The following is a 12,822-nucleotide window of genomic DNA, read 5'->3' on the forward strand; positions in this document are numbered from 1 at the left end:
AACAAAAAAAAAATCGTACACTGCTGCCTCCCTCACAGCACACAGGGACTCAGAAAGCCTCAAAAAACACAAGGCAATTTTGTTCTATTTACAGACTGAAACAGGGCAGCTGTACAAAAGTTGCTTATCTACTGCTTCTTCTGAATAGTGATAAATTCATAAACCTGAAAAGAGAAGATGGGGCTTCCATATTTTTCTAGCACCCAAATAGGTTTGGGGATCAGCAAGTTATAATTTCTCCAGGCCAATCCAGCAGTGGGAATGCAATAGGTTCTAAACATATTCCTGAGAGGGGAAAAAAGTAAGCAGAACAGCTATTTGACAGCAGAACACAGGCAACAAAGTCTAAGCACTATTCTTCTAATATTCAAGCTCTAGTATAGGTTGTCTTCTCACTGGCTAGTCTCTTTGTTATATGTACAGATTGAAACCATAGATATGAAAGTGCGTGCTTAGTGCATGCAAGTGTTATAAAGTGAAAATCTTCCTCAAGGAATTCCTTAAAATGTATTCTATGACAATAAGCAGTAAAACAAAGATCAGGCAGCCTCCACTTAAGAACAGCAAGGCTTTTGAAGACACCACAGAAATGTCAAGGAAAAGACACTGTGCTCACGTTCAAAATGCTGTAAGCTTAAACGTTACCACCAAGGAGACGGACACAGCACACACTGAAAATGACTGCAGACAACCTGGATAGAGGCCAGTCTAAGTTAAAAGAAGGCCATCGTATCTTTCACTAAAGTAGTTGTCAAAAGTTCTACAAAGCCTCTTAAGTTTCTCTTATTACAGCTCTTCAAAATGGTCCATTGCCACAGAATCTCACCCAAAGTTTCTGGAATGTTTCTCCTTTCTCTTGTCACATCTGAGAGTCTAATTATTGTTCCTTCCTTCCGTTCAGTTTTGAAACGTAATCTTCCAGACTCTTCATCATCATCTTCCTCTTCATCAGATTCCTCTTTTGTTTCTTCTTGAAGTTCCAGAGATTCAATAGCTGCCTGAATCACAAAATACAGATGATAATGCAAACTGAAAATCTACTTTCTTGATATCAGTGAGATTCAGAAGAAAAAGCTTCCTTTAAAAGATTGGTTGCCACTATATATTACAAAAAACTCAATGAATGTTAAGAACTTAGCAATTAAAAAACTCAGAAACACAACGTATAATCAATTATATAGTAATATCTACCAATAAAACATACTGTGCTGCAATGCCATAAGAGATACGGAATCTCCAATAAAAACCATCACCAGGTTGCTAACTGCTTTTGAACACACTTATTCCATATCTGAATTGACTAAGAGGCAATCCTGGGATACAACCAAATTCAAGTAACCCAAACACTCATTTTTTATTTTTTATTTTAATTTTCTTAACAACTACAAGAACTGCATTGTAGAAGAAAAAAAATGCAGATAACCTCACATTTCTCAGCTTCACTCCTTTAGGTATGTATAATTGTAGTTGTCTTTATTTTTTTCTACTCTTTGAATATTTCTGATACGTAATTCATTGGGGAAGAGAATGGATTAAATGATTGCATAACATTTGAATATACTAAATTTGTATATTGGAATGCTGCTCCCTGGTCCTCATTTACTTGCCAATTCTCTCTGTAACAGAGAACATTTATTTAGATGAAAATGTCCCAATTGAAAATGGATTTCTCACTTTCAAATTAAAATATGTAAATAAACGTCATTTCCTGCACTGGCAAGATAAAATTAATGCTTAGAATGTTACACAAGTTATATTTAATTTCTGGAATTGAAAATTAAAAATCTTCTAATGTAATATGATTTTCCATAAATTATTTGGTTACTATAGTTGGCCATTTTTTGTAGAAGCCTACTTGCTCATTTCTTAGAAACTGCACATGCAATTTAATTCTTTGTGAAGTCACTAAATACATCACAACTTTTACATTGCTTGGACAGTTCAAAAGTGAGTGAAATATGACATGCAAAAAACGGTTTAATCTTCTAATTAACCAGATTGGTGCAGTAATTTATATGAAAAAGGCAAAAGGTGTCAGTCAGGCAGACAGATACTAAGTCAAACATCAAAAAAGGAATTAATAGCAGAATAGTGCAAAAGATTGCCTATTTCATCACCCAGGAGCCCACTTTTATATTAAAAAAAAAAAAAAAAAAATCACAAGAAAAGATAGGACCTGGCAAAACATCTTCAACTTATACAGGATTGCACAATGTAAGACCTTAAGCTCAAAGCTTCACCAGCTTTGGTCTCGTGTGTTCAGTTACTGGGCTTTATTGAGTTACTGATCCCATCTCATTTCAGATTGTTGTTTATCCAATCTAAGCACATATTCAAGCATTGTACTTCCTGACTTTGTAAAAATTCTTCAAGGTAAAGCTAACCAAACAGCCTAAGTTTACAAAAAGCTCTAAGCCATATATTTTTAGAGATATTTATTTTACACACAGGCTTATCATATCAAATAATAAAATTATAAACAACAGACAGGATGGCAGGCAAAGGAAGTCCTTCAAGATTGAAAGAAATGCAAGCCTCAAAAATCCAAACTGAGAACAACTGGTATGATTAACATATCCACATGAAATCAGAACACCTCACAGGAAAGGCAGTTGAAACCGTTGGAAGAAAGGAGGCACGTTAACAAGGAAAAAATGTTAACATAGTTTAATAAAAATAAGGAACAGAAACAGGAAAGCTAGAAGTTTTCTGATTTAGCAGAGGGTTGTTAGGGTATGGTTAGGTCATGGTTGGACTGGATGATCTTGAAGGTCTTTTCCAACATTGGTGATTCTGTGATTCTTCCAAAAGAGGGAGTTCCAAGAAGGAAAGGCACAGCACAATACCTCCACTAAATCTACACTTCAAAATACCTTAAAAGCCATAATTTCACTGTTCCAATGCTCGTTTTCCTTCAGGATCATGAAGCCATGGGATGGTTCCTTTGTGGGACAAGCTCTCATTATGCTGAGCCTCTTGCTCTACTTCAGAACATAAAAACCCAGGCATATCTATTCTTGCTGCTCATGACTCTTAAAAACTGTGTTGGGATTCCACTTTTTTTTTTTTTTCATTGAAGTCAAGTTTCAGTCATATAATTTCATGTATGAGCACAAAGCTCATCCAGAGCTCTGCACATAGTTTGGACTGAAGAATCAGGCCCAGAATGGTTAACATGGCCATTTCTCCAACTTCTCTACACCTGCATTACTCTATTATTCTCACTCACTTGATATCAGCCCTGTGGTCCTTTGGGTCTAACTCACATTTTTCATCAGTATAATGCTCACACAACCTATTAACAAATAACAGCCACACAAGTGTTGCCTATCAAAGGAAAAAAATATATTGAAAAGAGCTAATAAAAAAGCAGGCACTGAGGAAAGGCAAGGCTTGAGAATGCTGACTGATGTCTAAGTCTGATTATACCTATTATTGAGGGATTATTTAGCTGCGATGGAGACGTGAACATGTCAGACAGTCAACCACATGTTCTCTACATACAGTACCAGGAAAGGTTATCTGAGCTGTGTAGGAAAACACACCCTAGCCCACAATTTGTTTAACACCCTAGCCCACAACAACATAACTTGTTTAAGAGCTGTAGCACACAAGATACCCTTTTCTATTATCTGCTAGATAAGATGAATTGTTTTCCTGGTATTACAGTATATAAAAAGATGCTACTTTTCAGGAAAGAAATCAAGTGCAAGCAGTGAATTAATAGGTAACAGTACTTAAAGGACCCTAATTAATACCAGCTAATGGTGAATCCCTCTACACACATGAACAGCCCTGGAACAGCCACTCCACATCACCTGACTGGCCAGCCAGGGCTTCTTAGCAACTCTCCTCAAAAGAAGCTTAACATTGCCCATTATAATACTTTGTGCAAAGTTCCCCTAGAGCTTTGCTGATTTTTCATTATTAGGAAAAGTAATAATGACCTTTCCCCTACCATCCTCATCAGATAACTACGCCTTAAATCCCAGTCACTGCCCAGAACTCCCCATGCTGGGTTATGACCTGCTACAGAGCAATGAGTGTTCCTGCACCAACAGCTCGCCAGGCAGCTGCAAAACTGATAACAGGCATAGAAAGCCCAAGGAAAGCAGCACAAAGCACTAGTCAGCATGCTCAGTGCTGATCTTAGTTCAGGATCCTAAAGATGGGACGGGCAAGCGTTCTGGAGACCTTTCTGCCATAATGCCAAGAGGCACAAACCAGGTAAGCACTGTAAAGGCTAAGTCATATTTCTTCCACAAGAAAAATTAGAAACGAAAAGAATCTTTTATTACTTTGCTGGCCTCTGGTAGCCCCTGCTTATCTGCTAACACTAAGCAGCAACTGCTCAATCCTGAGGGATCAAGAAACAACAGAGCAGTTAAGAGGGCATTACATCAATTCCAAGGACACCTACAGATGGAAAATGGGACTATTAAACAAACCTCAGAATTTCTAAGTATTTTTTGAAAAATATTTACAATCTGACTGTTCTGATTTGCAGCTTTTTATCATTCTCCTGCAGGCTGATAAGCAGTATCATGAAACTTGAGCGAAAGTGTAACACTAGAGATCTAGCTAAGCATACAATGAACGCTCTCCCAACAAACACAAATGTTGGCTTTTTTTTTTTTTCCCTTTTATGTCTCTATTTTATAGAAAGAAAACAAGTACGCAGCATTTCTTTTTGAAATATTTTCCATCTAAGCCTAATTTTTTTACAAGCATAACTTAAGACATGGCTTAAAAGTATGCAATGAGAAACCTCCATCACTGACTTCACAGGAGATTGGTTCCAACATTAAAGTGACAATGGAATTATGAATTCTAATTCATTTTTAATGAATATTTTCTAGAAATAATTAGGGATATCATTCTTCTGAAAATATTTGGAACACAGTAACTCACGTAGCTGACAGTTTTACTACATTTATTTGCTGCTGAAACACCTAGGCAGCAAGCCTTCCTTTCTATCTAGTGAAGGCAAAACCATTTTCCGTAGTTTCCAAGGAAGCTCCACAGAGTGTTGCCACATTTCAAAATCCGAGTTCTAGGCACCAATTCAAATCAAATATCACGTGAAAAAGTATGCCTCAAAGCAGTCCTAGCCTGGCACTCCTTCCCACTCGAGTGCCACTCCAACAGGTCCCTCAATTCTGTTTTTATCAGCCTCCCGCATCGAGTTTCAGTCCTTCAGCCAGTGGGATTTTCTCTTGACTTACAAATTCTTCATGCAATACAGTACGGTGTTTATTTATCTTGGAGCTTTTTTTGGTCAAGGTTTGTTTTTTTTTTTAAATGTGGAAATTGCTTAAGATATAGCACTGCAAAACACTTCTATCAAGCTCTTTCCATTAATGAGATGCCAATTTTCAAAAATAACACTATTTAATTGTACTTTATTTAATACGGCTCCAGTCTTGCGCTCTATCTTCCACAGGAGAGATGCCAACGATTACTCATTTGCAAGCTGTGAATGTTATTAGATTTAGTGAGGACTGTACATTACATAACATCCAAATAATAAAAATGTTTGTAGTTACAGACATGCATCTGTATCATACACAGAAGTGCATACTCTGGCTCTCTCTCCTTGTGGTATACTCTTTGGGAGAATCCGATTGGTAGCCTACATACAAAAGTAAATAAAACACACCTGGAATGGAAAAGAAATAAAAAGATAGTACTATCTCGGAAATAAAAAAGCTGTAGCAATCTGCAAAGCATGCAAATCAAGTCAGAATATAGATCAAGTGCATAAAGAAGCAGACAAAACATTTGCATTCCATGTTGAACAACTTCTATTAAAAAGTCAATTAAAAATGCATTCATGTTGCCTTTTGAATGAAAACAACTGAATTCTGAACTAGAAAAATTTCAACTAATCAAGAGTTCTGTAATAAATATTCCCTATATTCTAAATACAAAGCTGTGCCTTCTCTAAGCAGTAAGTTTGACAGAGAAATCAGTACTTGATTTTATATAACACACAGTGCTCTCACCATCTCACAGAGCCCTTGGATGCAGATAGCACAAGTGCAGACTGCTTTTAGAACACAAGAGAACTGTTTATCCAGTGAATGGAGAAAAAGTAGTTCTTCAAGTGTTGTACTAGTTGTTCGTTTGCTTTTTTTTAAGGATAAGTTTAATACGAACAAAATAAATGATATTTAAGTTACATGTGGTTGAGGATGTCACACCTGCACAGAAGAGTAAACACTATAGGCTGTCTTTCAATATCTCTGCTCCTATACCAAAATGCTATTTTAAGTTTCATGCAACTGGAAAGTACCACAGCACACCCATTTGCTAGCACCTCAGAGAAGAATGCTCCTGTGTCTTTGAGGAATTAATTTTCTGATGAGTTCAGTCTCCACAGAGGGCACACACTCTGACTACGCTTCTCAGCAGGTATCACACTCAATCCTATTTAATTAAGAACTGGATAAAAGTAATATGAAACCAGATTCCTGGTGGGGAAAGGAAAAAAAAATCCCTCTGCAGCAAGCATCTGGTGTGGAAGGCAAATTAGTAACAAGTATGATATCATTGTTTCAGGCTGTAAGATATACTTGAACAGTTTTTGGCACATGCTTCCTCCCTGCAAATGAAGGAACTTACCCCTCCCTTCCTAACCAAAGAGCTAAAGTGAACTTCACAGAAATTTGTCCCAATACAACTTCTTTCAAAACAAAGACTTCATCTTTGTCATAATATTCATATTATGTTCTCACTCATCCTCAAAACGTGATACCAGGAAGCTCCACCATCACTCTTAACAGCAGGAAATCACCTATCTGAAAAGTGATGCACCACTGCTACCAGTGATTTTAAACAGCCTAACCACAGTGCACTATCATTGTTCTCCTACTCCAAAGGATTTCTAAAATTTCTAATGCTGAACCTAAGATTAAACACAAACACTTTGAACTCTCCTACAATTATCAGCCCAAGGTGCAGAGAGCACTCCGTGTACCCGGCAGTGCTATTACGTTAGATGCTATCACAGCTCATCTTTATATAAAAAGAGTAATGGCACCAGTAATTCAACACTGGCAGAGTTGCATTAGTTCTTACCCAGCAATACTGCCAATTCTAATTTTGAAACAACTCAATTTGGTTTTCCATTAAATTCACAACATACCTCTTCAGATTCATTTGTCATTGTCTGTGATTCTTCCAGCTCCTCATCAGCTGTATACTCTCCTTGTTCTTCCATTGCTTGCTGATTGTATGACTGCATGTAATCTTCATCCTAAAACAATAGTGCAAGAAACTGTGAAGACACAGGCCAACTTTACAGAAACAAATCCATCAAGAAACAGGCTCTGGATGCATTGTTATCATTTTCAGAACTGGATGATAATTGTATCTATCAGAATTCTCAACTATAAGTGATAGATCATAGGAGGCATAATTATTAGGCTTTTAATTAGATCATAATTTCAATATTATTAAAAAATACATATAACCGAAATGTTTTCATTGTTTCCAATAATGTCATCTCATAAAGCTGCCATCTGCTTCTGTACTTCTACATCCACTGATGAAGCAAGAATTGCAGTAATTTCTTTCCAGAAGACACAGGTACCCACAGCACACACACATTAACACCAGATTTTAGTCCAACAAAAACAAATATTCTTAGAAAACAGAGATCATTTACAAATGAATGAGTTACATTCTCTACAATTCTCAATAACTCTGTATACTTCTGATCAGTAAAAGAGAACAAAAATGTCCTCTCAGGAAGTCTGATGACGTTTTAAGACATCTCACTGATCACATACAGTGTTAATTAAGATTATATCATTTATCTAGCAATTAAAGCCAGCACTTGTTCTCTAACGTACTGTTTAAAACATACCAAATTATGCAGGTGACATTTTCTGAACTAACCTCCAATCTCTTTATTCAGGTTTAGACAGTTCTCAGTTACAAAAAGGATGAACAAGCAGGACATCAATCACTTTGGGATATTAGCACCTTAAAGATGTCTTTAGCAGGTCAATAATCTTTTCACCTTCGAAAGACTTTATCAGATCTTGCCTAAAGCTTGGATAAAAGCTTTTGCATTAAGTACTTCTAACAATTGGCAGTGTATCTCCACCACACAAAGCTGTTTTCTTCTTTAAGGATACAATCCTCAAGGTCATGATTCTCAACTGCCTTCCAGCATGACAAAGGAGCATTACCTACCGCCAAACAAGCTGTCAACACAAACTTTGTCACAGCCTAGATAAAGAAACTGGCAGACAGTGATAATAGGTCTAATTTCCCCTCCTCCCTAGGGAGGTAAACAGTTTTCAAATCAGTCTGAAACCCCATGCACGTGAAGCAATGTTATCTTCGAAGATACAATAGAAAGAAACTCACTGGAAATTCATCCAGGGGTTCATTGATTTCAAGGTCTAGCACTTCATCATCTTCTCCAGGCTCTTCTCCATATTCTATTTGGTCTTCTGTCAGTTCAGGATCGTTGCCTTCGTAATGTCCTTCCTCAGAATACTCTGAAGCATACACTTCAGGTGCTTCAGATTTGTCGTAACCAATTTCATCTTCTCCTTGGTTGTACCCAGACCCATGTTCGACTGATGGATCGTTGATGTTCTCAGAGAGTTCGTATGATGTAAACATGCCAGACGTAGCATTGAGGCTAACCGTGACACCTTGAGAACTGCAGCGTAAGGGAAAAAGATTAAAAGGCTGAAGTATAAAACCCTCAAGTGTGCACACAAAGGCTGAGCAAAATAAAGCCAACAAATACATATTTTGTGAGTCTATGAATAAAATTGTACCTCACACACTATTTGACTCTATGCCATGCTCTCACAATGCATACTGTACTGCAGCTTATCACTAGCTGCAGGCTATTTGACCAGGGGAATCAAACCAGCCAGATGGTTTAACAGGTCAAACTGGCAAAAGTCCTGCTCAGTAACCAAAGCAGGCTGGATTTAATTTTAATTCCAAGACTAACAGAAAATTCACAAAGTTACCATAACTGCATTTGCTTTCCCAATCTCTCAAACCTGTAAATTATTTTTCAATTGTATGCATTAATGTTGTTCATTCTTAATTACACTGAATTTGTTTGTTTTTTTGACAGATTCACTATTCTAATATAATACATATTGTCAAAATTACAAATACATATGCATGTCTTCTAAATGCCTAAGATTCTAAATTAGTAACAGCACTGGTATAGACAAGGAATAGAAGCAAAATAAAACATCAAGAAGATTATCTGGAAGAAAAGCAAAACTCAGAATTTACTGTTTGACACAGCTAGTGTCATCAACACAGAAAAGAATGACTCATTAACACAGACCAGTTATAAAAGCAGGGACAAAAAGCTCTTTGATTTGAGAGGTTCTGGGTACAAGGAAAAAAGGATTGCTTTTCGTTGTTGCTTTTCAAATTACATTCCTATTATCAACCATTTTCGTAAGTTTGAAGGCACAAAAATCAAGGCAGCTTTGAGCAATTTGCATCTATCAGAAGGAGAAGATTTAACACAATAACCAAGACATTATGCAGGATTATCATTATCCTCTCAACTATAGAGGCAGACTAGTTTCAGTGGAAACAAAGGGAGAGGAGTGGACCAAAGCTTTCATATCCTGGCAATAAAGCTGCTAAAAATGCAATAATTTTCTACAGAAACCTGCTTCCACTACTACACTTCAGGTACTTTCTCAGCACTAATACAGTCACATAGCTATCCCTGCTGCCCATAGCTCACAAGGAGGAAATACAGAGCAGAAACAGCAAGGATTTCCCATGCTGAAGGGAACAGACCACTCCTGCAAGTAGGAAGAGCAGCCAGTACAGAGATGAACGGTCAGAGATATTTTACCTCACCATCATCAAGCCAACAAAGGGAGGCATCCCCATGTCCTAATCCAGACCAAAGACAGGAAGGAGGTTTCAGAGCAACACCAACATAACCATTCATAACATACACCTGCACAGCATGACACATCAAGAATAGCAGCACCCAAAGGAAGAGGTCATTAAAAACAGCAGTCATACTGCATTACAAGCATCTTCCAATACCTTTCAATCCAGCTCAGAACTATTGAGGCTTGCTTACAAGACATCCTTGTAAACAGGTTGTGCAAAGTTTTGCAAATTACTTTCTGCTTGATAGCTGTACTTATTTTGTAAACTTTCCCCAAATGAGGTTTATCAGGAAGAAGAATCCGAGGAAACCAGGAGAAGCAAATGCAATCGATTGAGAGCTTGAACTCAGGAACTTTGGACTTACTGTACAGGCTTAATAGGCTAAATAATATTAACTAATTCACCTTGGACTGCATAAAGTTAAGAGTTAATTGCACATGCAATGTTATGATACACAGCAGGATCACATACAAGGGGAGAAAGGAGGAGAGAGGTAAGGATAGAAAAGACTCAGCACCTCCAAAACTTTGAGACACTCTGTGGCAGGGTTGGCCCCCCAGTCTCTCCCTTTACTCAAATAAAGAAAGGGAAAGACACTCCTCTGCCTCTTTTTGGGATAAAGATAATTGAGCAAGCCTATCTGAACCAAAATTTTCACAACACTATTAAGACTGCCATTTGGATTTGTAATGCACCTAATTTAAGTGCTAATTTAAGATCTGTATCAACATACAGCATTCACAGGGCAGACTCCTCAAGCTCCCAAACAACTACATCCTTGCTTAACCCTAAAAACTTCACACAAATTTCCTGCTGTGTACTCTAAACATGTATTTAAGCCATGGTTCAAGCTTTATAAACTCTGGAGCTCCACTCCTCAAGATATTCAGGGATAAGATACATTTTTAAAAGCAGAATGGTAGTGAAAGGACTTGTCAAGGAGGACAAAGTCTACTGCAACAGAAACAAGGCATAGAACACAAGTTCTGCAAGACTCACAGATAGTCCTAAACAGCACAGGAGATGTCATTTCTTCAAGTTATTACTATTTTTTTTAGTATAGATTTTGATTAAGTTAATTTTATTCAAATAAGCTAAACATCATTTTACTCATTTGCTAATAATGCTACTGAACACACTATATAATACACCATTAAGTAACTAAGAAGCAAAAGTATGTTTCAAATATATAACAATTTCAGTATAGCTTTAGTTTCATTATTAGCTATCATCAGTGGTAGCCATTAACACTTTGCATATATTGGTTGTGCATGTAACTTCACAGTTATCCAGAACACAGGCTTTAGAAAAGAGATACCGAAATTCTTGTTCCTCTTCATTGTCACTCTGCAGGAGGTCATCATTCAGCTCTTCATCTGACAAGTCTGATTGATTCTAGATTTCAGAAAAAGTCAATCATTAACAGAAGAAGTACACAAAGTTTAACTACAGAAACTACTCAAACTTCTGAACATTGGCATTATTTTTTAATGAGGAACATATTTCAGACTGAGACCATATCTCCAATGAAATTACCTAATTCAAGAAAAAACAATACTAAAAAAACAACAAATCTGTAAATAAACATTTCACAGCCTTACTCAGATGTGCCCAGCTATCTAGACTTTCACTGAGGTATTCCCATGCGTAGCTAAATATGACAACTCATTTGAAAGACCAGGATAAGAGAAATGTTAACATCAGTGCTCCTATTTACTGCCTTGTGACCCTGATGTATCAGGCAACTCAAGAAAAACACCAAGTTACACCTCTTTCTAAAGGGCAGAAATACTTAGGAGGCCGGAGGACACGATGTAATGATATTAAGAACACTGACACAACATAATTTGCTTTCAAGTGAAGTAAAATATTGTGACTTTTCTAAACTCCTTATTTGCCAATCATAATTTCACTTTCTTCATACACATGTTTTAACTATTTTGTTCTAAATAATTACACACCAGCAGGAGAGAACCACGGCTTTGCTTAGCCACATTATTCCCATCGCTCTGAAGTAATGGGGGCAGAAAGGTTACACAAGGATAGTACTGAAAGTACTGAGACAGGATTAAGTAGAAGCAAGTTTAGATTGAACAGCTCAGGGAAAACTCCCCAAGAAGCCTAGCACTACTCCACCACTCAAGTCCATACCCACACAAACTGCTGAGCACTAAGACACTAAGATAGAAAACTGCAAACACAACGAAGGAGGGCACAAGTCTCATCAAACACTGGAGAAATAGAATACTGGTAATATTCACACAGATTAATTTCAGTAAGTGAGCAGCTTTATCAACTCACATTTTAACCACTGTATATATACACATATAGTTAACATTTGGATAACATTTAACATTTTGAATAGCCGGTCTATCAGACAACAGGATTTCCTATCTTAACAGAAATTACTGACAGAGCAATTTCACAAAGCTAGCTTTTAATATTTAGACTGTGGAAACCACATCAATTAAAACTCAACTTCTACCGGATCTGGGTGACGTAAGCCTAGTCATCTTCAAACATAACTTTAAAAACTATTTCATAAATTAACTCATTTAGCAGATAAAGAGAAGCAAGGGGCAACTAGCCAGTTTTGATTTCCCAAGCATTAAATCCTATCTCCTCCTTCAGGTATCAGTTCTGTTACACGGTTCAATTTTGTAAATTCAATTATGTTCTCCAGCACTAGCTGCTCCTTCCCTTCTCTGTAGAAGGGGAAATCCTCTGCCTACCTGCTCCACAAAATAGTAGCACTACCTACAGATACTATTGACTTTTTACGTTCTTTTGTTGTTTTACTTTTCTCACTGCCCAGGATGAATCAGAGCACCTCACACAGACCTCAGTAGAACACTGCTGGGAATGAGCAGCACAACATTACTGGTATTCTTTAAATAGCTTTACACAGACAGG

The 12,822-nt window shown here is 37.1% G+C and overlaps 1 protein-coding gene across 1 annotated transcript in view; it reads right to left on the bottom strand.

The window, feature by feature from the left end:
• RBM33 (RNA binding motif protein 33) overlaps positions 1-12,822 on the bottom strand; it is a gene marked incomplete at both ends in the record, with an annotated part of 89,155 nt that overhangs the window by 61,807 nt on the left and 14,526 nt on the right. The window contains 3 exons of the mRNA XM_079538145.1: positions 827-998; positions 8,380-8,680; positions 11,228-11,304. Of these exons, the coding sequence (XP_079394271.1) occupies positions 827-998; positions 8,380-8,680; positions 11,228-11,304 (550 nt within the window). The remainder of the gene's footprint in view (positions 1-826; positions 999-8,379; positions 8,681-11,227; positions 11,305-12,822) is intronic.

Source organism: Tetrao urogallus (assembly GCF_951394365.1).
Source record: "Tetrao urogallus genome assembly, chromosome: 7".
NCBI classification, from domain to species: domain Eukaryota; kingdom Metazoa; phylum Chordata; class Aves; order Galliformes; family Phasianidae; genus Tetrao; species Tetrao urogallus.